The 26,627-nt window shown below is 38.7% G+C and overlaps 1 protein-coding gene across 1 annotated transcript in view; it reads left to right on the forward strand.

Moving 5' to 3' along the window:
- The window catches only part of AXDND1 (axonemal dynein light chain domain containing 1), a 171,501-nt gene that overhangs the window by 21,642 nt on the left and 123,232 nt on the right, over window positions 1–26,627 (forward strand). Inside the window, exons 10-12 of the mRNA XM_065532054.2 lie at window positions 7,829–7,969; window positions 9,030–9,134; window positions 19,446–19,566. Of these exons, the coding sequence (XP_065388126.1) occupies window positions 7,829–7,969; window positions 9,030–9,134; window positions 19,446–19,566 (367 nt within the window). The remainder of the gene's footprint in view (window positions 1–7,828; window positions 7,970–9,029; window positions 9,135–19,445; window positions 19,567–26,627) is intronic.

A 26,627-nucleotide genomic window follows, 5' to 3' on the forward strand; every position in this document is an offset into this window, starting at 1 on the left:
TGCTATACCTTCAAGTTCATTAATCTTTTTCCCCATAATATCTAATCTGCTTTTAATCCCATCTAATTATTATTACTATTATTATCATTATTTTTGACGTAGAGTCTTGCGCTGTTACCCAGGCTGGAGTGCAGTGGCATGATCTTCGCTCATTACAGCCTCAACCTCCTGGGCTCAAGTGATCCTCCTACCTCAGCCTCCTAAGTAGCTGGGGCTACAAGTGTGTGCCACCACACCCAGTTAATTTTTTTTTGTATTTTTTTGTAGAGACAGGATCTCACTTTAATCCTATCTAGTGTATATTTTCATCTCAGACATTTTTACTTTCATCTCTAGAAGGTCAATTTGGGTCTTTTAAATATCTTCCATGTCTCTACTTAACTTTTTGAACATACAGAATGTAGTTAGATAACTTTTAGTGGTTTTGTCTGTTAATTCTAACATCTCTTTTGGTCTGGGTCAGTTTTGATTCATTGATTTTTCTCCTCATAGGCGTGTTTTCCTGCTTCTTTACATGTTTAGTAATTGTCTTAGTCTGCCTTGTGCTGCTCACAGACGGGGGTAATTTATAATGAGCAGAAATTTATTGGCTCACAGTTTGGGAAGCTGGGAAGTGCAATATACGAAGGTGCCAGCATCTGGTGAGAACCTTCTTGTGGTAATCGTAACATGACAGAAAGTGAGAGAGTGAGAGAGAGAGAAAGAGGGAGTGAGTCCACTCGTGCGATAATGAACCCACTCCTGCAATAATGGCATTAGTCCATTTATCAGGGCAGAGGTCCACCTCTTAATGCTGTTATAATAACAATTAAATTTCAACACCAGTTATGAGGGGACAAACATTTAAACCTAGGAGTAATTTTGATTGGGTGGCAGACAGGAATCGTGCCTTATTCGGATCTGTATACTTTTGTATTCATACAAATATTTCTTAGCTTTGTTGTGGGACACAATTAAGTTATTTTTTAAAATTTTGATACTGTTAGGTCTTTAGGTGGGACAAGAGCAGTGCCCAATTTAGGGCTAATTATTTCTGGATACCGAGGCAAAACTTTTCTGTGTACCATATCCAATGTCCCATGAATCATGAGTTTTTACAGTCTGGTTGCTTGGAACTGGTACTACTTCTCTGCGAGTTCCGGCACTCTTACCTCTGATCCTTTTGGGTTAGTTCTTTCCTTGGTCTTGGGTAGTTTTCTCACATTTATGCTCTGATCAGTACTTAGGTGAACACTTGAGGGAGATCTTCTGCATATCCTGTGTAACTGTTCCCTCTGCTACTCTGCCCTCTGAACTCCAGCTGCTTTCATCTCTAGACTGTTAGCTCTGTCTCCTTAACTCAGAGAGTCAACTGGGATCTTCCTGGATTCCCTTTCTGTGTGCTATGGCCTGGAAAACTCTCCCTTTACTCTTGCTTTATTTCTGGTCTCTCAGGGATCACTTACTTTCATTGCCTGATATCCAGTGTCTTAAAAATTGTTTCATATTCTTTGTCCTTGTTTTGTTGTTGTTACTTCAGGTAGGAAAGTAAATTTAGTTCCTCTGGATTTCTTTTTATATTTCCTGTACCTATATCTATACCATAATTCTCTATATAGATTGATGTCTTTCAGAAGTTTTGGGAAATTATCAGTGATGATCTTTGACTTGTGTCTGTACTGCATTCTGTCTTCTCTTTCTGGAGCTTTGATTAGATATATGTTAGATACTCTCATTCTATCTTCTTTGTCTCTTAATCTCTTTTTCATAGTTTCCCTCTTATCTATGTCCTACATTTTGGGTAATTTGTTCTAGGACATTACTACCTTCTTTAGGTGTGTCTATTCTGCTATAACCCATCTATTATTAACTCAATAATTATATTTTTCCCCTAAGAGTTTTTGTTTTGTTTTGTTTTGGTTTGTTTGAGACAGAATCTGGCTGTGGCCCAGGCTGCAGTGCAGTGGCACAATCTTGGCTCACTGCAACTTCTGACTCTCGGGTTCAAGTGATTCTTGTGCCTTAGCCTCCCAAGTAGCTGGGACTACAGGCACATGCCACCATGCCTGGCTATTTTTTTATTTTTATTTTTTTTTGTATTTTTAGTAGAGAAAGGGTTTGCCATATTGGCCAGGCTAGTCTCGAACTCCTGGCCTTAAGCAGTCCACCCATCTGAGCCTCCCAGAGTGCTGGGATTACAAGCGTGAGCCACTGTGCCTGGCCTCCCTTAAGAGTTCTATTGGTTTGTTTCCACATCTGTCTCATCGTATATAATAATTTTATTGTTTATTCATTTTTAGATTCTTTTTTTTTTTTTTTTTGAGATGGAGTTTCACTCTTGTCACTCAGGCTAGAGTGCAATGGCACGATCTCAGCTCACTGCAAGCCCCACCTCCACATTCAAGTGATTCTCCCACCTCAGCCTCCTGAGTAGCTGGGATTACAGGCATGCTACACCATGCCTGGCTAATTTTGCATTTTTAGTAGAGATGGCGTTTCCCTATGTTGGCCAGGCTGGTCTTGAACTCCTAATTTCAGGTGATCTGCCCACCTCAGCCCCCCAAAGTGCTGGGATTACAGGTGTGAGCCCACTGTGCCCAGCCCATTTTTAGATTCTATCTTTTATTTCTCAAACATTTCATGCATAGTCTTATAAAATCTGCTGTTGGTTGTTTCTTCTGAGTCTCATTCATGGTGGTTTATTTACATTAGTATTTTGCAGCCTTTGCTTGTGGAGCTAATATTTCACTGACCTTGGCCATGGGGTCCTCAGGGCATGAATCCAGGATGCTTTCTGGAAAAGAAGATTTGCATGTGCTCCCTTCTGGAATCTGGGATTCATGCAGTAGTCCTACACTTGCCCACGCCTCCCACTTTGAAGTGAGCCCAAGACTTAGTCTCTGGTTTTCAGTGTTGATATTTTCCTGGGAACCACCCTGACCTTGGGTTTGCTTACTGCTCACAACTCCCACTCCATTTCTAACTTACTATTTTTTGTTTGTTCTTGTTTTTCATCCCTAGAATCTTCTGTTTCTTTCCGCAAGCTCAGTAATGCTTTGAAAATTGTGTTCTTTTATGGATCTAGTTGGATTGTAATGGGTATTTAGTTCCTATGTTGTTAGGAGGGGAAAATCCTAAAGACGATGTTTTTTAAATGGATACTTTCCAATATATGAGCTGCATCTTGAGGTGATAAACTCTCTGTCACTTTCAGCCTTTTAGCAAGGGCTAGATAATTCTTTCTGTCAATGGATGAAAGATTAAACGACTAGTCCAACTCAGACATATTACAAATCTAGGACCTCAGGCTTACAGTATAACACCTAGATCAGTTTTTTTTTTTTTTTGAGATGGAGTCTTGCTCTATCACCCAGGCTGGAGTGCAGTGGCCGGATCTCAGCTCACTGCAAGCTCCTCCTCTTGGGTTCACGCCATTCTCCTGCCTCAGCCTCCCGAGTAGCTGGAACTACAGGCACCCGCCACTTCGTCTGGCTAGTTTTTTGTATTTTTTAGTAGAGACGGGGTTTCACCGTGTTAGCCAGGATGGTCTCGATTTCCTGACCTCGTGATCCACCCGTCTTGGCCTCCCAAAGTGCTGGGATTACAGGCTTGAGCCACCGCGCCCGGCCTGTTTTTTTTTTTTGTTTTTTTTGTTTTTTTTTTTTTTAAGACAGTCTTGCTCTGTCACCCAGGCTGGAGTGCAGTGGTGAGATCTCTGCTCACTGCAACCTCCACCTCCCAGGCTCAAGTGATTCTTGTGTTTCAGCCACCCAAGTAGCTGGGATTATAGGCATGTGCTACCATGCCATGCTAATTTTTGTATTTTTGGTAGAGACAAGGTTTTGCCATGTTGGCTAGGCTGGTCTTGAACTCCTGGCCTCAAGTGATCTGCCTGCCTCAGCCTCCCAGAGTGCTGAAGTTACAGGTGTGAACCATCACACCTGGCCTATATCACTGTTAATATAGATGAATACTATTCAGTTATGGTATTTATAATTTATCATCTGTGATCACTTCCAAATATTTTGTTTGGTTTTATTTGGAAGCAAAATAAATGACTTCTTTGTATTAAAGATTTTTGTTTATGTTTAAATAGTTGATGTCATTTTACATGTTGTCAATTTGAAAAAAGTGGTTTTATTCATGAATTTAACTATTTATAAGACTCTCACTATACGTAAGTCATGCTGTTAGATGTGAAAATACAAATATGTAAGACATAGTTTCTAGTCTCATAGAATTTATATCTAGAAGAAGGAATAAAACAAGTTTTTATTTTTGTTTTATATCTCACATATGATATTCCAAATAATTAGGGCTCTGGTTACAATTCTCTGTAATTGTTCACTCACTTGTATGGCATGGCAGGAAAACAGCCTAGATTCCTGTTTTTTCTTTTTTCTTTTTTAATGGAGCCACAAGCATTCTGCTTCTGTGCTTTTTGTTTTTTATTTATTTATTTTTTTGAGACGGAGTTTTGATCTTGTTGCCCAGGCTGGAGCGCAATGGCGCGATCTTGGCTCCCTGCAACCTCTGCCTCCCAGGTTCAAGCGATTCTCCTGTCTCAGCCTTCCGAGTAGCTGGGATTACAGGCATGCACCACCACACCCAGCTAATTTTGTATTTTTAGTAGAGACGGGGTTTATCCATCGTGGTCAGGCTGGTTTCGAACTCCCAACCTCAGGTGATCCACCCGCCCCGGGCCCCCAAAGTGCTGGGATTACAGGCGTAAGCCACTGCAGCCAGCCTTCTTCTTCTTTTTTTTTTTCAAATATATTGTTCATCTCACAAAACTTTTGGAATGTCTGTTTACTATTTTATTCTCTAACATTATTTTCTTTCTTGCATATTTTCTGTCTTTTTTTCCTTTCCTTCTGCATGATACCTTGCTTCTCTTATTTTATTTCAATAGTTTTTGGAGAACAGGTGGTTTTTGGTTACACGGATAAGTTCTTCAGTGGTGATATCTGAGAGTTTTGGTATACTCGTGATATGGTTTGGCTGTGTCCCCAACCAAATCTCATCTTGAATTGTAGTTGCCATAATCCCCATATGTCATGGGAGGGACCAGGTAGAGCTGGTTGAGTCATGAGAGCTGTTTCCCTCATTCTGTTCTTGTGATAGTGAATTAGTTCTCATGAGATCTGATGATTTTATTTATTTATTTATTTATTTATTTATTTATTTATTTATTTATTTTTGAGATGGAGTCTCACTCTGTTGCTCAGGCTGAAGTGCAGTGGTGCAATCTCAGCTCACTGCCACCTCCGGCCCCTGGGTTCAAGGGATTCTCCTGCCTTAGCCTCCCAAGTAGCTGGAATTAAAGGTATGCACTACCATTCCCAGCTCATTTTTTGTATTTTTAGTAGAGACAGGGTTTCACCATGTTGGCCAGGCTAGTCTCAAACTCCTGACCTCAGGTGATTCGCCTGTCTCGGCCTCCCAAAGTGCTGGGATTACAGGCATGAGTCACTGTGCCTGGCCAGAGATCTGATGGTTTTATAAAGGGCTTCTCCCTTTGCTGGGCTTTCATTCTACTCCTTCCTACCGCTGTGTGAAGAAGGACATGTTTGCTTTCCCTTCTGCCATGACTGTAAGTTTCCTGAGGCCTCCCCAGCTCTGTGGAATTGTGAGTCAATTAAATCTCTTTCCTTTATAAATTACCCAGTCTTGGGTATATCCTTATAGCAGTGTGAGAATGGACTAATACAACCCATCACCTGCTGAGCAGTGTACACTGTACCCATTATGTAGTCTTTATTCCTCATCCCCCTCCTAATCTTCCCCCTCAGTCCCCAGAGTCCATTATATCATTCTTATGCCTTGGCATCCTCATAGCTTAGCTCCTATTTATAAGTGAGAACATACGATATTTGGTTTTCCATTCCTGAGTTACTTCACTTAGAATAATGGTCTCGAACTCCATCCAAGTTGCTGCAAATGCCATTATTTCATTTCATCTTTTTTTTTTTTTTTTTGAGACGGAGTCTCGCTCTGTCGCCCAGGCTGGAGTGCAGTGGCCGGATCTCAGCTCACTGCAAGCTCCGCCTCCCGGGTTTATGCCATTCTCTTGCCTCAGCCTCCTGAGTAGCTGGGACTACAGGCACCTGCCACCTCGCCCAGCTAGTTTTTTGTATTTTTTAGTAGAGACGGGGTTTCACCGTGTTAGCCAGGATGGTCTCGATCTCCTGACCTCATGATCCACCCGTCTCCGCCTCCCAAAGTTCTGGGATTACAGGCTTGAGCCACTGTGCCCGGCCTTCATTTCATCTTATAGCTAAGTAGTATTCCATAGTGTGTATATACCACATTTTCTTTAACCAGTCATTGCTTGATGGGCATTTAAGTTGGTTCCGTATTTTTGCAATTGCAAATTGTGCTACTATAAACATGCATGTGCATGTGTCTTTTTCATATAATGACTTATTTTCCTGTGGGTAGATACCCAGTATTGGGATTGCTAGATTGAATGGTAGTTCTACTTTTAGTTCTTTGAAGAATCTCCATACTGTTTTCCATAGTGGTTGTACTAGTTTACATTCCCACCAGCAGTGTAAAGTGTTCTCTTTTCACCACATTTATTTTTGATTTTTTAAATTATGGCCATTCTTGCAGTAGTAGGGTGATATTTCACTGTAGTTTTAAATTGCATTTTCCTGATAATTCGTGATGTTAAGAATTTTTTCATGTTTGTTGGCTGTTTGTATATCTTCTTTTGAGGATTATCTATTAATGTCCTTTGCCCACATTTTGGTGAAATTATTTGTTTTTTTCTTGCTGATTTGTTGGAGTTCATCATAGATTCTGGGTACTAGTCCTTTGCCAGATGCATAGTTTATGAATATTTTCTCCCTCTCTGTGGGTTGTCTGTTTACCTTGCTGATTATTTCTTTTGCTGTGCAGAAGCTCTTTAGTTTAATTAGGTCCCATCTATTTATTTTTGTTTTTGTTGCATTTGCTTTTGGGTTCTTGGACATGAATTCTTTGCCTAAGCCAATGTCTAGAAGAGTTTTTCTGGTGTTATCTTCTAGAATTTTTATGGTTTCAAGTCTTTAAGTCTTTGATCCATCTTGAGTTGACTTTTGTATAGGTTGAGAGATGAGGATCCAGTTTCATTCTTCTACATATGGCTTGCCAGTTATCCCAGCAACATTTGTTGAAAAGGGTGTCCTTTCCCCACATTATGTTTTTGTATGCTTTGTTGCAGATCAGTTGGTTGTAAGTATCTGACTTTATTTGTGGATTCTCTAGTGTGTTCCATTGGTCTATGTGCCTATTTTTATACCCATACCATGCTGTTTTGGTAACTATAACCTTGTAGTATAGTTTGAAGTCAGGTAATGTGATGCTTCCAGATTTGTTCTTTTTGCTTAGTATTTCTTTGGCTTTGTGGGCTCTTTTTTGGTTACATATGAATTTTAGGATTTTTTTTTTTCACAGTTCTGTGAAGAATGATGATGGTATTTTTGATGGGAATTGCAGGGAATGTGTAGATTGAGTTTGGCAGTATGGTCATTTTCACAATATTGATTCTACCCATCCATGAACATGGGGTGTGTTTCCATTTGTTTGTGTCATATGCAATGTTTTTTCAACAGTGTTTTGTAGTTTTCCTTGTAGAGATCTTTCATCTCCTTGGTTAAGTATATTCCTAAGTCTTTTCTTTTCTCTTCTTTTCTTTCTTTTTTTTGCAGCTATTGTAAAAGGGATTGATTTCTTGATTTGATTCTCAGCTTGGTTTTCTTGGTGTATACCAGTGCTACTGATTTGTGTACATTGATTTTGTAACCTGAGAATTTACTGAATTCATTTATCAGATCTAGGAGCTTTTTGGTTGTTTGTCATGCAGAGAGAGGTATGTGCAAATGCTTGACCAGATTGCCCGGCAGATGATTGATTTCTACAAAGACTTGGTAACTCAGCGAGTGATGGACCAGCGCATTTTAGAAGAATTGTATAATTTCAAGCATGTTATTGAAGAATTGACCAGGTAAAAACTGTGATTATCTTAAACACAAAACAAAAGTTAATGTCATGTCTCTAAAGGGAGTAAAAAATATTTAGGGAAAGTGGAATGGTTAAAGGCCAAGGTTCTTCTGTTTTCTTTTCATGTTTAGCAAGAGAACAAAAATAACTAGATGTCATTGTAGATATAGAGATAGATAAATGGGTTATGCAAGTTCACATAAAAATGAAGATTCTGTATATATTTGACATGGAAAAAACTTGCTCTTTCTTCTGAAATATAGATGTTGCTGGGCATGGTGGCTCACACCTGTAATCCCAGCACTTCGAGAGGCTGAGGTGGGAGGATCACTTGAGGTCAAGAGTTTGAGACCAGCCTGGCCAACATAGCAAAACCCCATCTCTACCAAAAGTACAAATAATTAGCTGGGCGTGGTGGCACAAGCCTGTAATCCCAACTACTGGGAAGGTTGAGGCAAGAGAATCACTTGAACCCGGGAGGTGGAGGTTGTAGTGAGTCAAGATCATGCCACTGCACTCTAGCCTGGGTGGCAGAGTGAGACTCTGTCTCAGAAAACAAAAATAAAATAAAATAAAATACAGATGTTTACCTTAATCAGATTTATAGAACAGTGCTGTAATTATGGATGTTAACATTATGGATGTTAACACTGCAAATAGAGTAAGTATCATATAGCCATCAAAGTTAGTGATCATCTAACTTCTAACCTTGAAGCAAGATGGTTAGTGGTGAGAATAAAGAAGATAGGATAGTCATTATCAGAAAGTGGGGTAGACCAGCATGGAGGCCTTGCATGTCAGCATCTACCTCCCTCCATTCTAAAGGATCTCCCCTACATCTTCTTTCTGCCTGATTCCTGCCAGCCTGATTCCATTTCCAAACCTGGCAAGATTCCATCTAGAATGTACACTCAATTTCTTGATTTGGTTTATAAGGTGGAATAACTGGGAAGGGAGGTACACATGATAACTGAGAAGATACCTGAGTAGAAATCTGATTTTCTTGGTAGAAACTTTTTGGAAGTCTCCAAATATGAATTAAAAATTTCTTTGCTTTATTTCAGGGAACTGTGTCTAGTTCGGGCGCATGATGTGAAATTAACAAAGGAAACAGAAAAGGCTCACAAGGATTTGGCGCAAGCTCTTTTAGATGCGGAAAAGAATGCCAAGTGAGTTGCTTAGAGTTTGTGTAGCTTATATAGGGGAAAGGGAAGAAGCTTATGTAACTTCTGAAATAATATATATGATACTAACTTCTTGAATTCTAAAAGCACGTATAGATAGCTTACTTTATCTGAATTTAGTTGATTTCTCATTCTGGGTGGAAAGAAGGTAAAACATGATTTTTTCTCTTGGAGATATACTGTTGCTTTCAGCATTAATCATTTTTTTTTTTTTTTCTTTTTTTTGAGACGGAGTCTCACTCTGTCCCCCTTGCTGGAGTGCAGTGGCCGGATCTCAGCTCACTGCAAGCTCCGCCTCCCGGGTTCAGGCCATTCTCCTGCCTCAGCCTCCCGAGTAGCTGGGAGTACAGGCGCCCGCCACCTCGCCCGGCTGGTTTTTTTGTATTTTTTAGTAGAGACGGGGTTTCACTGTGTTAGCCAGGATGGTCTCGATCTCCTGACCTCGTGATCCACCCGTCTCGGCCTCCCAAAGTGCTGGGATTACAGGCTTGAGCCACCGCGCCCGGCCAGCATTAATCATTTTTGTTGAGTCAGGATTGCAAGCTGTTACTTTCTGGTTTTCTACAAGAAAGTGTAAAGAGGCAGTGTGCATAGATAGCATAGATTCTGGAACCATGCTGTTTGCTGTGTGACCTTGGGGAAGTCACTTAACTTTTCTGGGCCTTAGTTTGCCCATATGTAAAATTGGGATAATAACATTACCTACCTCATAGGGTTATTACAAGTATTAAAGGAAGTAATATAAGTAAAGCACTTAGAATGGTGCTTGGCGTATAGTCAGTGCTGTGACAATATGAAATATTCTTATTCTGGTAGCTTTTAATGAAATTTTATGTCATGAAATATTTCAAACATTCAGAAAAAGGAAGCATTATAGTGAGCACTCATTTCCTTTCATGAATTACCAAATGTCAGCCATTATGTCATACTTGTTTCATACCCCATTTTTAGGAAACAAAATTTTATAAAAATATTTGGAGATTTAGGCCGGGCATGGTGGTTCACGCCTGTAATCCCAGCACTTTGGGAGACTGAGGTGGGTGGATCACCTGAGATTGGGAGTTTGAGACTGGCCTGGCCAACATGACGAAACCCCATCTCTACTAAAAATACAAAAATTACCTGGGTGTGGAGGTGCTTACCTGTAATCCCAGCTACTTGGAAGGCTGAGGCATGAGAATCGCTTGAACCCGGGATGCAGAGGTTGCAGTGAGCTGAGTTCGTGCCACTGCACTCCAGCCTGGGTGACAGCAAGATTCTGTCTCAAAAAAAAAGAAAAAAAAAAGAAAAAAAAATATTTGAAGATTTAAAAAAATGCATCTATATTTATGTCTATATCTCTATATATCTCCATTCTGCTTCTTCCCTCGCCAGAGTTAATCACTAATCTATAGTTGGTATGTAACTTTCCTATCCATGTTTTTATATTTTACTATAATACATAGTTACATATAAAAAAAATTTGTGGCCGGGCACGGTGGTTCACACCTGTAATCTCAGCATTTTGGGAGGCTGAGGTGGGCGGATCATGAGGTCAGGAGATCGAGACCATCCTGGCTAACATGGTGAAACCCTGTCTCTACTTAAAATACAAAAAAAATGGCTAGAGTGGTGGTGGAACCTGTAGTCCCAGCTACTTGGGAGGCTGAGGCAGGAGAATTGCTTGAACCCAGGAGGCGGAGGCTGCAGTAAGCCGAGATTGCACCACTGCACTCCAGCCTGGGCAACAGAGCAGGACTCCTTCTCAAAAAAAAATTTTTTTTTTTGCTTTTACCAACTAAATACTATTCTTTTGAGATCTTCTCATTATGATGCATATAGAACAAATTAATTTTTACTGCACTATAGTATTAACTATATGACTAAATTATGATTTATGTATTAAATGTCTAATTTACGTATCAATTACTCAGAGTGGATTTTTCCATTTGCCTGGTAGATTTTTCTCCATCCCTTTATTTTGAGCATATGGGTGTCATTGCATGTGAGATGAGTCTCTTGAAGACAGCATACCAATGGGTCTTGTTTCTTTATCCAGCCTGCAACTCTGTGCCTTTTAATCAGGACATTTAGCCCATTTACATTTAAGGTAAACCAGTAAAGATATATATAGATTTGATCCTGTCATCATGTTAGCTGGTTATAATGCAGACTTGTTTGTGTGGTTGCTTCATAGTGTTACTGGTCTGTGTACTTATGTGTGTTTTAATAGCGGCTGGTAATGGTCTTTCCTTTTCATATTTAGTGCTTTCTTCAGGAGCTCTTTTAAGGCAGATCTGGTGGTAATGAATTTTCTCAGCACTTGCTTGTCTATAAAGGATCTTATTTCTCCTTTACTTATGAAGCTTAATTTAGACATATATAAAATTCTGGGTTGGAATTTCTTTTTTTAAAGAATGTTGAATATTGGCTTCCAGTCTCTTCTGGCTTGTAGGGTTTCTGCTGAGAGGTCCACTGTTAGTCTGATGGGCTTCCTTTTGGAGGTGACCTGACTTTTCTTTCTAGATGCCTTTAACATTTTTTCTTTTATTTCAACTTTTGAGAATCTGATGATTATGTGCCTTGAGAATGATCTTCTTGTGAAGTATTGTATTTTCGTTTTCTGCATTTTTTGAATTTGAATGTTGGTCTCTCTGGTTAGGTTGGGGAAGTCCTCATGGATAATACCCTAAAATATCTTCTCCAAGTTGCTTACACTCACCTTATCTATTTCAGGGACATCAATGAGTCATAGATTTGGTCTCTTTACATAATCCCACATTTCTTCAAGGTTTTGTTCATTCCTCTTCATTCTTTTGTTACTATTCTTGTCTGACTCTCTTATTTCAGAAAACCAGCCTTCAAGTTCTGAGATTCTTTCTTCAACTTGGTTTATTCTGCTATTAATACTTGTAATTGCATTATGAAGGTCTTGTAGTACATTTTTTCAGCTCTATCAGGCCAGTTACAGTCTTTTCTATACTGGCTGTTTTGTCTGTCATTTATCATTTTATTGTGATTCATAGCTTCCTTGAAGGAAGGGGAGAGTCCACTGTTCTCTGAGCTTAGCTTTACTCTTGGAGGAGTGTTGCCACTAAGGGCAGGGCACTGGTGGGGGTGGGACTGGCTGGGTGTCTGCCCGCCAAGGCTCTGACTATAATGGATCAAAGCCTTGTGGCAGGGGTTGTGGGGAGGGTGTGGAAGGGCAGAATGCACTACTGCCACATCAGTGGCAGGGCAGGGTGCATGCACACATGCATGCTGGCGAGGCAGGGAAAGCAAAACCTGCCTGCACACACATGGGCCAGCAGAGTGATGTGAGGTGTTGCCATGGGCCTGGGGGAAGCTGCAGTATTGGGAGGGAGCAGGCAGGCTGGTGCTATGGGTCTTGTTTCTGTGTACATGTACTCACATGTGTATGTATAGTTAAAACCAAAATTGTACTGTATGCACTATTCTACAATCAGTATTTTTTCAGTTAAGAATGTCAACCTATTTCAGGCCATAGTCACCAAAATAGCATGGTACTGATATAAAAATAGGCACGTAGACCTATGTGGAACAGAATAGAGAATCCCGAAATAAACCCAAATACTTACAGCCAATTGATCTTCAACAAAGCAAACAAAAACATAAAGTGGGGAAAGGACACCCTTTTCAATAAATGGTGCTGGGATAATTGGCTAGACACATGTAGGAGAATGAAACTGGATCCTCATATCTCACCTTGTACAAAAATCAATTCAAGATGCATTAAGGACTTAAACCTAAGACCTATACTAAAAAATTATAGAAGATAACATTGGAAAAACCCTTCTAGACATTGGCTTAGGCAAGGATTTCATGACCAAGAATCCAAAAGCAAAAGCAATAAAAGCAAAGATAAATATCTGGGACCTAATTAAACTAAAGAGCATTTGCACAGCAAAAGGAACAGTCAGCAGAGTAAACAGACAACCCACAGAGTGGGATAAAATCTTCACAATCTGTACATCTGACAAAGGACTAATATCCAGAATCTACAGTAAACTCAAACAAATCGGTAAGAAAAAAACAAACAACCCCATCAAAAAGTGGGCAAAGGACATGAATAGACAGTTCTCAAAAGAAGATATACAAATGGGCAACAGACATATGAAAAAATGCTCAACATCACTAATGATCAGGGAAATGCAAATCAAAACCACAATGCAATACCACCTTACTCCTGCAAGAATGGCCATAATCAAAAAATCAAAATCAGATGTTGCCACGGATGCGGTGATTGGGGAACACTCTACACTGCTGGTGGGAATGTAAACTAATACAGCCGCTATGGAAAACAGTGCAGAGGTTCCTTAAAGAACCAAAAGTAGAAGTACCATTTGATCCAGCAATCCCACTACTGGGTATCTACCCAGAGGAAAAGAAGTCATTATTCAAAAAAGATACTTGCACATGCATGTTCATAGCAGCACAATTCACAATTGCAAAATCGTAGAACCAACCCAAATGCCCATCAATCAATGAGTGGATACAAAAAACTGTGGTATATATATATATATGTGATGGAATACTACTCAGTCATAGAAAGGAATTAATTAATGGTATTTGCAGTGACCTGGATGAGATTGGAGACCATTATTCCAAGTGAAGTAACTCAGGAGTGGAAAACCGAACATTGTATGTTCTCACTGATATGTGGGAGTTAAGCTATGAGGATGCAAAGGCATAAGAATAATACACTTTGGGGACTTCGGGGAAAGAGTGGGAGGGGGATGAGGGTTATATAAAAGACCACAAATATGGTGCAGTGTATACTACTTGGGTGATGGGTGCACCAAAATCTCACAAATCACCACTAAAGAACTTACTTATGTAACCAGATATCACCTGTACCCCAATAACTTATGGAAAAATAAAATAAAATAAAAATTAGGAAATAAATAAGTAAATAATAAAAATAAAAAAAGAGAAGACACAGAAACAAATGATAAAAAGAATGTCTACAGCCAGGCGCGGTGACTCACACCCGTAATCGCAGCACTTTGGGAGGCCAAGGCAGGTGGATCACCTGAGGTCAGGAGTTCAAGACCAGCCTGACCAACATGGAGAAACACTTTCTCTACTAAAAATACAAAATTAGCCGGGTGTGGTGCCACATGCCTGTAATCCCAGCTACTTGGGAGGCTGAGGTAGGAGAATTGCTTGAACATGGGAGGCAGAGGTTGTGGCGAGCCGAGATTGCGCCATTGCGCTCCAGCCTGGGCAACAAAAGCAAAACTCTGTCTCAAAAAAAAAAAAAAAAAGAAGAAGAATGTCTGCCTATTTCAGTAAATTTTTACTTCATAGATTAGCTAGATATTAAAAATTTCCCAAGTTTTTCCAAAATATATTTCACAGTTGGGTTAGCCAAATCAGTATCCAATCTAAGAACACACATTACATCTTTTTTTATGTCTCTGTTAATACAGCCTGTTCCTGTGCTTTCTAAAAAACTGTTTGAAGAGTAATTGAATTTTTTAAATGTCAAGAAAAACCAAAAGTGCCCAAAATCTAAATTCAAAAATGTATTTTTACTTTTATTCTATCTTATTCTTTATTAGTATAATATGATTTGGCTGTGTCCCCACCCAAATCTCATCTTAAATATTAGCTCCCGTAATTCCCACATGTTGTGGGAGGGACCTGGTGGGAAATAATTGAATCATGGGAGTGGTTTCCCTGTACTGTTCTTGTGGTAGTGATTAAGTCTCAAGAGACCTGATTGTTTTATAAGGCGAAACCCCTTTTGCTTGGCTTTCATTCTCTCTTTGCCTGCCCCTATGTAAGACATGCCTTTCACCTTCCACCATGATTGTGAGGCTTCCCCAGCCACATGGAACTGTGAGTCCATGAAACCTCTTTTCCTTTATAAATTATTCAGTCTCGGGGCCGGGTGAGGTGGCTCACGCCTGTAATCCCAGCACTTTGGGAGGCTGAGGCAGGCGGATCAGGAGGTCAAGAGATAGAGACCATCCTGGCCAATGTGGTGAAACCCCATCTCTACTAAAAATACAAAAATTAACTGGGCATGGTGGTGTGCACCTGTAGTCCCAGCTATCAAGAGGCTGAGTCAGGAGAATTGCTAGAACCTGGGAGGCGGAGGTTGCAGTGAGCTGACATCGTGCCACTGCACTCCAGCCTGGCGACAGAGCGAGACTCTGTCTCAAAAAAAAAAAAAAAAAAAAAAAAAAAAATTACCCAGTATACCCAGTATTGGGTATGTCTTTAATCAGCAGCATGAAAATGGACTAATACATAATATGAGATACTTTATTCAATTTTTGCCTATTCTATGTACTACTTTTTTCTGTATTATAACTTTCTTGTTTTTCAAGGTGACTTCTATACTTAGTCTTCTATCCTTATACCTTCAATCCTACCTTTCCACCCTCATTATAAGCTGATGATCTTGCTTTCTAAAAAGTAGAAGCAAACAGAAGAGAACTTAAGCTGTCACCCCCACATCTATCCACCCACCTGCATCTGTGCTTATATATTCTCTTTTCCTTTTTGTTACCTATAGTCTGCTCCTTTCTAAGGCCAATCTCTTGTTTGTATGCTTTCATATATACCCTGTTACTTACTTGAGAAACTTTCAGCAAACATTCCTTCTCTTTTTTGCATCATTAATTTTTCCCTCTCTAGCTGATTAATCCCATCAGTATGCAAATATGCTATAATTACTCCCATCTTAAAAACAAAAAACACAAACAAAAATGTCCCAGGTTTCTTAGAACTACACATTCCCTTCCTGCTATGGTCCTTTTTCTCTGCTGTCCTTACAGGAAATCTCTACAAAAAGTTGTCATACTCATTGTCTTTGTTGTTTCTTCCCTTGCCATTATCACTTGTGTCTCATCCCTACCATGGCACTAAATGGCACTTGACAAAGTCATCTATGACCTTCATATTGGTAAATCCAATGGTCAATTCTCATTTCACTTGCCTTTCTAGCAGCATTTGTCACAATGGATCAGTTAATCTTACTTGAAACAGTGTCTTTCAGTATATGGTCAACTGTTAAACAATGTAGGGGTTAGAGACACCAAAACCCACAGAGTCAAAAACCTATGTATAATTTTTGATGCCTCCAAAACTTAACCACTAATAGTCTATGGTTGGCTGGAAACCTTACTGATAAACAGTCAATTAACACATATTTTGCATGTTATATATATTATATAATATAGTCTCACAATAAAGTAAGCTGGAGAAAAGAAAATACTAAGAAAATCATAAGGAAGAAAAAATACATTTATAGTACTATACTGTATTTATTGATATTGTATATTTACATCATCTGTTTACAAAACGAACTGTCTGTCTGAAATGGTGGGCAACCACAACTGCAGACCTGAATCTATAGTACGTATCAAGTGTTTAATTTTTCTTGTGACGTCATGACTCTTCTCTGCTTCTTGGGAGTACTTTCAGCATCACCACTGACAGTTTGTATAGGTACCATGGTGTTATTCAAGGTTTATGTTACTGTACTAAACATGATGAAAATTACATGAAAACTGGGAGAGATCACTTTCTACTACAATACACAATTGACTGGAGAGACAAACTACTCATGCAGTGATGATTACATTACATGGTATTTTATTTTTTGAGACAGAGTCTCGCTCTGTCACCCAGGCTGGAGTGCAGTGATGCAATCTTGGCTCACTGCAGCCTCTGCCTCTGAGTTCAAGTGATTCTCCTGCCTCAGCCTCCTGAGTAGCTGGGATTACAGGCATGTGCCACCACGCCTGGCACCTGGCTAATTTTTTTACTCCTGACCTCATGTGATCCACCTGCCTCGGCCTCCCAAAGTGCTGAGATTACAGGCCTGAGCCACCGCCCCCAGCCTACATGGTGTTTTAAGTGGATGCTTGAGCTCACTGCAATAGCAGCAGAAGGTGGCTACAAAAGTATTACAGTAATATAGTAAGTACTATAGTTAATTTTATGCAACTATGATTTAATACTGTACCTGTACATTTGTTTACATTTCTCTTGACTATGGAGGTGCCATGTGTGGTCTGTAAGCGTTTGTGTAAGTTTTGATAAATTTTAACTTATAATAGATTAGTATATATTTTATGGTAGTAAATGATAAAATAGACCAGTATCTACATGTATTTTATCTATTCATGACATTGCTAACTTTTCTTCATTTTTTTGATGTTTCTAGGCTATGTTTATCTGTGAACTTTTTTTTGTCTTTTTTTTTTTTTTTTTTTGAGATAGAGTCTCACTGTGTTGCCCAGGCTGGAGTGCAGTGGCACAATCTCAGCTCACTGCAACCTCCGCCTCCTGGGTTCAAGCAATTCTCCTGCCTCAGCCTCCTGAGTAACTGGGAGTATAGGCATCCGTCACCACGCCCAGCTAATTTTTGTATTTTTAGTAGAGATGAGGTCCACCATGTTGGCCAGGCTGGTCTTGAGCTCCTGACCTCAGATGATCCCCCTGCCTTGGCCTTCCAAAGTGCTGATTACAGGTGTGACCCCCGACACCTGGCTTAGCTTTTTCAAGTTGTCACAAATCTCCAAAAAATGTTCAAATATGTTTATTGAACAAAATCCTTGCATCCTCAGGATAAGTCCCACTTAATCATGGTGTACTATCTTTTTGATATGTTGTTGGATTTGCTTTGCTAGTATTTTGTTGGGATTTTTGCATCTATGTTCATCCATGATATTGGCTTATAGTTTTCTTTTTTGTTGTTGTGTCTTTGTCTGGTTTTGATATCAAAATAATGTTGGCCTTGCAGAATCAGTTAAGAAGAATTCCCTCCTCTTCAATTTTTTGGAATCATTTGAGAAGAATTGGTGTTTATTCTAAGTTGTGTACAGTTCAGCAGTAAAGCCATTTGGTCTTGGGCTTTGCTTTATTGGGAGACTTTTTTTTTTAATTATACTTTAAGTTCTGGGATACATGTGCAGAACATGCAGGTTTGTTAAATAGCTATACTTCCCTCTTAGCACTGCTTTTGCATTATCCCATAGGCCTTGTGCTTCATTTGTTTCAAGGCATACATGTGCCATGGTGATTTACTGCACCCATCAATCCATCATCTAGGTTTCAAGTCCTGCATGTATTGCAGGATCTGGCCAGCAGCCCGCAATGCAACGGGGCTCTTTCTTTGTTCCCAGGCGGATCAGCAGGTCTGGAAATAATAGATACACACAAGACAGTGAAAGCTGGGTCCAGGGGGAGTCACTGCCTTCTGGTCCCCCGGTGCTGCCAATGCACTGGATATACAAGCATTTATTACTAAGTTTAGTGAGGGCAGGGATAGGTCTCACTATCCCTGCCCTCACTAATCCCAATGAGGGATTTAGAGTCATTTGATTATGAGGTGAGATGGTCACATGGATATGAAGTAAGTCTTTAACATAACATCTGTATGCAGAAGTACAGTATACAGAGGTAAGAATTTACAATATAGTGTGTGCATCAGTAATTTCTAACAGAGCCTTAAAACAGAAACAGTCTTTCCATAACTTATGATTAGCAAGATATTAATCAGCAGTAACAGTTGCAGCAAAAGCTGGTTACAAACAATCCATAGAAACAGGATGTGAAGCTAGACAACTGGTTAGACCAGAAATTCTCAGAAGGGAGTATGCCTTAACCCTAAAGAGGCCTAGAAGAGCCATGGCAAGATGAGGGCGTTTGTAGCCCTATCTTATCCATATGGACAGGCGACCCCCATGCATCCGTTTATAGGCTCTCCACAAGGGTGACATTCCATTCCCAGAACTACGAACATCTGCTTTTCTGGGATAGGAATCTTGGTGATGTGAAACCTCCCTGACTGCACTGTACATCTATTCATAGGCTCTCTGCAGGGGGAAGCACATCACGCGCTGTTGGCTCATTCTGGCAGTCCAACCTGGCATTGTCTTTACACAATCCTGCATGCAATTTTGTATTTACAATAATCAGAAGCATTTCATCTTTTATTCCATAGCAATAGTTTCAGGGGGTCTCCCTACACACATGCATTAGATATTTGTCCTAATGTTCTCCCTCCTTGCCTCCCAACCCCCAACAGGCCCAATATGTGATGTTCCCCTTCCCGTGTCCATGTGTTTACATTGTTCAACTCCCACTGATGAATGAGAACATGCGGTATTTGGTTTTCTGTTCTTGTGTTAGTTTGCTAAGAATGATGGTTTCCAGCTTCATCCATGTCCCTGCAAAGGACATGAACTCATCCTTTTTTATGGCTGCGTAGTATTATATATGTGTCTATATTGTTAGTATAAATTAAATGAAGCTGTTTCTTAATTGTTTTTATAGAATGGTAGAAGAATATCATGACTTATATACATTACAAAGAGAAAGGATGGAGAATGATATGAAACAGTTAATGGCAGAAAGAGATATCTGGAGCTCAGCCACATATGAATTGGCCCTAAAGGTTAGTTCGTCTGGATTCACAACTCACACTTCTTTTTTGACTAAAGATACATTCTACAGTTTTAAAATTTGTTTTTGTTTTTTTAAACAGAGTCTTACTCACTCTGTTGCCTAGGCTAGAGTGCAGTGGTGTGATCTCGGCTCACGGCAACTTCTGCCTCTTGGGTTCAATCAATTCTCCCTCCTCAGCCTCCCGAGTAGCTGGAATTACAGGCATGAGCTACTATGCCTGGCCCATTTTGCTGTTTTCAATAATCTAGACAAAGACTCAAAAAAATGAGGATGTATATTTATTGATGTATAATGTAACTTTTGTGGGCTTTGAAAAGGAAAGGTTGATTTCTTCTTTTTATTCTTGCATTTGTTAGGTACCTAGCTGTTACACAATTAAGGGGTCTTTTTTTTTTTTAAGGCCAGAATCTATGAAATATGAACAAGTGTTCTTTTTCTGTTGTTTGGGAACATGTTTAAAATTTTCAACTTCAATTTATACTAATAATAAAGTAGGAAAGGTGGTTCTTATCATTTCATACAAGGTGACCATATTTGGATCACTGGATATCACACTCTGATTCTTTTTTTAAAAAAAAAAAACAGGGTCTCACTCTATTGCCCAGGCTGGAGTGTAGTGGTAAGTGGTCCAATCACAACTCACTGTAGCCTCAACCTCCTGGGCTCAAGCAATTCTCCCACCTCAGCCTCTTGAGTAGCTGGGACTAGAGGTGTGCACCACCACTTCTGGCTAATTTTTTATTTTTTTTAGAGATGGGATTTCTCTGTGTTGCCCTGGCTAGTCTTGAACTCGTAGGCTTAAATCATCCTCCTGCCTCAACCTCTCAAAGTGCTGGGATTACATGCATGAGCCACTGTGCCTGATTCTGTTACCCTGGCACACAAGATGACAAATGAATTGAAATATGGTACCTTGTGGGCCATTATAGTAATACTTTAGGGAAATAGCAAAGTCACACAATATTTCTAAAATGTTTACTTGTTGGTTACCTATTCTGACAACTGGGACTTCTAGGTACAGTGAATTTTGATCCTCAAATATTAAAAAATGAGTTCAGTTAAATTGGTTCACTGGTCTACTGGTAGCAGGTCACAGGGTTCTCCATGGAGATATACTGCATTAATGCATTAATACATCTGATTGGAGCTCTGTATTAACCCTGCCACATGTAGTAATTTGTCAGTTATGTGGAAGAAAATGTAGAAGGCATCCCTGTCAAGTGTCCTAAAGCTGGAGAGAAAGCTAATACACTAGATGGTGTAATCAAGACTTGTTTATTTAGGAAAGTTCATTTACTTACTAGAGGTAGTTATTAGAAATCTAGATCATTACTGGGGACATGCTAGAGGCATTTCCATTCAAGAGAGGAGAAAGGATTTCTGCTGTCACTGGAGGCCTTAATTCAGCAAATAAAATCGAGAGATATAACTACTTATAGGAAGCAGCAAAATCTCTTTAAAAAAGTTTTTCCCGGCCGGGCGCTGTGGCTCAAGCCTGTAATCCCAGCACTTTGGGAGGCCGAGGCGGGTGGATCCCGAGGTCAGGAGATCGAGACCATCCTGGCTAACACGGTGAAACCCCGTCTCTACTAAAAATACAAAAAAAAACTAGCCGGGCGTGGTGGCGGGCGCCTGTAGTCCCAGCTACTCGGAGGTTGAGGCAGGAGAATGGCGTGAACCCGGGAGGTGGAGCTTGCAGTGAGCCGAGATCGCGCCACTGCACTCCAGCCTGGGCGACAGAGCGAGACTCCGTCTCAAAAAAAAAAAAAAAAAAAAGTTTTTCCCACTGATTTCTTTAGCAAAAATCCCCAGTACATTGTTGAATAGAAGTGGTAAAAGTGAATATTCCTGTTCTCAGTCTTACGGGGAAGACATTCTGCTTTCACCATTAAGTACAACATTTACTGTAGGCTTTCATACATACCCTTTATTGGGTTGTGGAAGTTCCCTTCAATTTTTCATTTGTTTAGAGTTTAATCATAAATAGGTGGTGTATTTAGTCAAAGATATTTTCTGTGTCAATTGAGATTACTACATCTTGATTTCCTTTTACTTTATTAACATATTATATTGTTTTTAACACCTTTAGTGAAGTACAATTGATATACAGAAAAAACAAATCCACACATGTTTAATATATTCAGTTTGACACTGAACATTTACATACACTCATGATACCCTCATGACAATCAAGGTAATAAACATATCCACATTAACTGTTTATATTTATTTTATTAATTAATTAATTTTGAATTTTATTTTAGATTCATGGGTACATGTGCAGGATAGCTACATGGATATATTGTGTAAATCATAAGGTTTGGGCTTCCAGTGAGCCCATCACCCAAATAGTGAACATTGTATCCGATACGTAAATTGTCAACTGTTGGTCCTTTCCTACCCTCCCCACTTTTGGAGTCACCAGTGTCTATTATTTTCATCCTATATCCATGTATACCCATTGTTTAGTTCCCACTTACTAGTGAGAACATGCAGTATTTGATTTTCTGTTTCTGAGGTTTTTCACTTAAGACAATGGCCTCCAGCTCCATCCATGTTCTGCAAAGCACATAGTTTCATTCTCTTTTATGGCTGCATAATATTCCATGTTATATACCACATTTTCTTTATCCAATTAATCATTGAAGGACATTTTGGTTGATTCCATGACTTTGCTATTTAAAATAGTGCTGGAATAAACATATAAGTGCAGGTGTCTTTTTGATTAAATGATTTCTTTTCCTTTGGGTATATAACCACTAGTGGGATTGCTGGGTCAAATGGTAGTTTCATATTTAGTTCTTTGAGAAATCTCCATACTGTTCCATAGCGTTGAACTAATTTACATCCCCACCAACAGTATATAAGTGTTCCCTTTTCTCTGCATCCTCACCAACATCTGTTTTTATTTTTTACTTTTTAATAATGGCCGTTCTGACTGGTGTGAGATGGTATCTCATTAGGTCAAAATCACTATTATTTCCTGATAATGCAATTATCTACCCAGTAAAGTTAAATTTAAATATTATTTGAATTAATTAGCCTTTAATAATGTTGCAAATATAAGATAAATATATAATTTTTTAACAAACATTGGGCAAATAATGCAATTTTCTACCCAGCAAAGTTAAATTTAAATATTATTTGAATTAATTAGCCTTTAATAATGTTGCAAATATAAGATAAATATATAATTTTTTAACAAACATTGGGCAAATAATGCAATTTTCTACCCAGAAAAAAATAAATTTAAACATTATTTGAATTATTTAGCCTTTAATAAGGTTGATGAATACAAGATAAATACAAAAAAACCCCAACATGTTACCTATATACCAATAATAAGCATTAGAAATGCAAAGAGGGAATAAATTTTATAAAAGGGATAAGACCTATATCTTGAAAATGCTAAAACCATACTAAAGACCTTGAAAACTAGAAGGAGAGCTGTACAGCATATCACTGGTTGAGAACAATAATCAATAGATGTCAATTCTCTCCAAATTAATCTTTAAATTTGATATAATTCCACTGAAAATCTCAATAACAATTTTGTTTTTAGCAATTGGCAAGTTGATTATAAAACCCATTTGGAAGAATCTGAATATGAGAATAAGAAAACATTTTAAAAGAAGGTTAATAAAAATAACTTGTACTTTTAGACATCAAAATGTATTATAAAGTCAAAGTAACTGAGAAAATGTGTTACTTGTGTTAGAATAGATAAATACAACAGAACAGAATAGAAAGGTCAGAAATAGACTCACCTAAATATGGGATATTCAGATTGGGTTGGCACAATCAATTATTCAATTGTTAAAAAATTTAGATCTCGGGTGGGTGTGATGGCCAATGTCTATAATCCCAGCACTTTGGGAGGCCAAGGCAAGTGAATCACTTGAGGTCAGGAGCTCGAGACCAGTCTGGCCAACATGGTGAAACCCAGTCTCTACTAAAAATACAAAAGTTCACTGGGCGTGTTGGCAGGTGCCTGTAATCCCATCTACTCGGGAGGCTGAGGCACGAGAATCACTTGAACCCGGGAGGTGGAGGTTGCAGTGAGCCGAGGTCGCACCATTGCACTCCAGCCTAGGCAACAGAGCGAGACTTCATCTCAAAAAACAAAACAAAACAAATTTAGATCCCTACCTCATTAAAAAGATACCTAAAAAGTAAATCCCAGAAGGGAATAATTAAATGTTAAAAACAATGTAATTATAAACAGAAGAAATTACATGAGAATTTTCAAAAAAATAGTAGCTTTAGTAAATAATTCACCCAATTAAAGTGTAAAATTATATGTTTTTTAGCATGTTCACAGAACTGTGAAACCATCACCACAACCAATCTGAAAACTTCTTCATCACCCTCAAAAGAAACTCCATACATTTTAGCAGTCGCTTCTCATTACCCGCAACCCATTCAACTTACGTAATCATTAATGTACTTTCTTTCCTCTCCAGGGTACATCTTAGAATTTAATGCATTCATATAATTTGTAAAGATCAAATATGTGTACTTAGGATAGATATCATCTAAAATATTTGTCTTTTCTTTATGGTAGATACATTTGATTTACCGTTCTCTAGCTATTTTAGAATGTGCAATAGATTGTTGTAAACTATAGTCAGTCTACCTATCTAACACTAGGACTTATTTCTTCTGTTAAATCGTATACTTGTACACATTAATCAACCTCTCTTTATCTTCTCTCTCTCCTACCCTTCCTGGCCCCTGGTAACCATGACTCTACTCTCTATCTTCATGTGATTCACTCTTTTAGCTCCCACATGTGGGTACTTGCAATATTTGTCTTTCTGTGACATGGCTTATTTCACTTAACAAAATGACCTCAGTTTCATCCATGTGGCTGCAAATGATAGGATTTTATTCTTTTTCAGTGGCTGAATAATATTGCATTGGGTTTATATACTGTGTTTTCTTTATTCATTCATTTGTTGGTGGGCACTTAGGTTGATTCCATATATTGGGTATTGTGAATAGTGCTGGTATCTTTTGATATATTGATTTTCTTTCTTTGGGATATGTACCCAGTAGTGGAATTAATTGCTGGATTATATGGTAGTTCTAGTTTTAGTTTTTTGAGGAATCTCCACAATGTTCTCCACAGTGGCTATACTAATTTACATTCCCACCAACAGTGTACAAGTGGAGACAAAAGTGACTGCATGTTGAATGCTAATGTGCCATGTTGACTTCTGATTAGCCCCAGTCAAGTGAATGCCTCCTGATTTCTATTTACTTTTCTCAGTGTAAGAACAAAGCAACCTTGATGTTATCACACAAATTATAAGGCTATGATGCTTACAGCATTCTTGCCTGTTCTGGAGGGTTGCTTTCGTGTTGCACAAAACAAGCATACCCTTTCTTTATGGTATATAAGCCTTGAGCCTGGGGAGTAACAGTGCAGAGATCTACCTGTCTTGTGGCTCCCCAAGACCATGCTTCTGTTAGTTTCCCCAGTAAAACACCCTTTACCCACAAACTGAATTTGTCTGCCTTGGTTTTTGGTTTCTCAGCTCCTTCAACATTTGGAAACTTCCTTGCATATACGGCCCTTTTATAGAATAGTTCTCCTTTCTCCACATCTTTGCAGGCCTGTGTTGCCTTTTTTTTTAATACAATCCATTTTAACTGGGGTGAGATGATATCTCATCATAGTTTTGATTTGCATTTCTTTGATGATTACTGATGTTGAGCATTTTTTCACATACCTGTTGGCCATTTGTATGTCTTCTTTGGAGAAATATCTATTCACATCTTTTGCCCATTTTAAAATCAGATTATCGCCTTTTTTTGTTGTTATTGAGTTGTTTGAGCTCCTTATAAATTCTGGTTGTAACTCCCTTGTCAGATGGGTAGTTTGCAAATATTTTCTCTATCTCTGTGGGTTTTCTCTTCACTTTGTTGATTGTTTCCTTTACTGTGCAGAAGGTTTGTAGCTTGATGTAATTGCTTTTTCTTTCTTTTTGCTTTGGTTGCCTGTGCTTTTGAGGTCTTACATGGAAAATCTTTGCCCAAACCAACGTCCTAGAGTGTTTTCCTCAATGTTTTCTTCAAGGAGTTTTAGTTTCAGGTCTTAGATTTAAGTCTTTAATCCATTTTGCTTCAATTTTTGTATATGGTGAGAAATAGAGGGTCTAGTTTTATTGTTGCATTGGTCTGTATGTCTGCTTTTATGCCATTACCATGCCAATTTGTTTACTATGGCTTTGTAGTAAATTTTGAAGTCAGGTAGTGTGATGCCTCCTGCTTTGTTCTTTTTGCACAGGATTGCTTTGGTTATTTGGGGCCTTTTGTGGTTCCATATAGATTTTAGGGTTTAAAAAAAATTCTGTGAAGAATGTCATTGGTATTTTAAGAGGACTTGCATTGAATCTGCAAATTTCTTTGGGTCGTATTGCCATTTAACAATATTAGCTTCCAATTCATGAGCATGGAATATATTTCCATTTTTTATGTCTTTTTTAAAATCAGAGTTTTATAGTGTTCCTTGTATAGATCTTTTACTTCTTTTCCAAATTTAGGTATTTTATATTTTTTATGGCTATTTTAAATAAAACTGCCTTCTTGATTTCATCTCTAGAGTGTTTGCAGTTGGTATATATAAATCCTACTGATTTTTGTATGTTGATTTTGTATCCTTGAAATTTATTGAATTTGTTTTTCAGTTCTAACAGCTTTTTTGGTGGCGTCTTTAGGTTTTTTTAAAGTATAAGATTATCTCTTTTGTGAATAAGGCTAATTTGATTTCTTTATTTTCAATTTGCAGGCCTGTTATTTCTTTCTCTTGCTTAATTGCTGTGCCCGGGACTTCCAGGAATAAAAGTGGTGAAAATGGGCATCCTTGTCTTGTTCTAGATCTTAGAGGAAAGGCCTTTAATTTTTCCCCATTCAGTACAGTGTTAACTGTGGGTTTGCTGTATATGGCTTTCTTTTATTTTGAGGTATGTTTCTTCTATACTAAATTTGATGAGGGTTTTTTTATCATAAAGGGATGAATGTTATCAAGTGCTTTTTCAGCTTCTA

The sequence above is a fragment of the Macaca fascicularis genome, chromosome 1 (genome assembly GCF_037993035.2).
Source record: "Macaca fascicularis isolate 582-1 chromosome 1, T2T-MFA8v1.1".
Classification (NCBI taxonomy): Eukaryota; Metazoa; Chordata; class Mammalia; order Primates; family Cercopithecidae; genus Macaca; species Macaca fascicularis.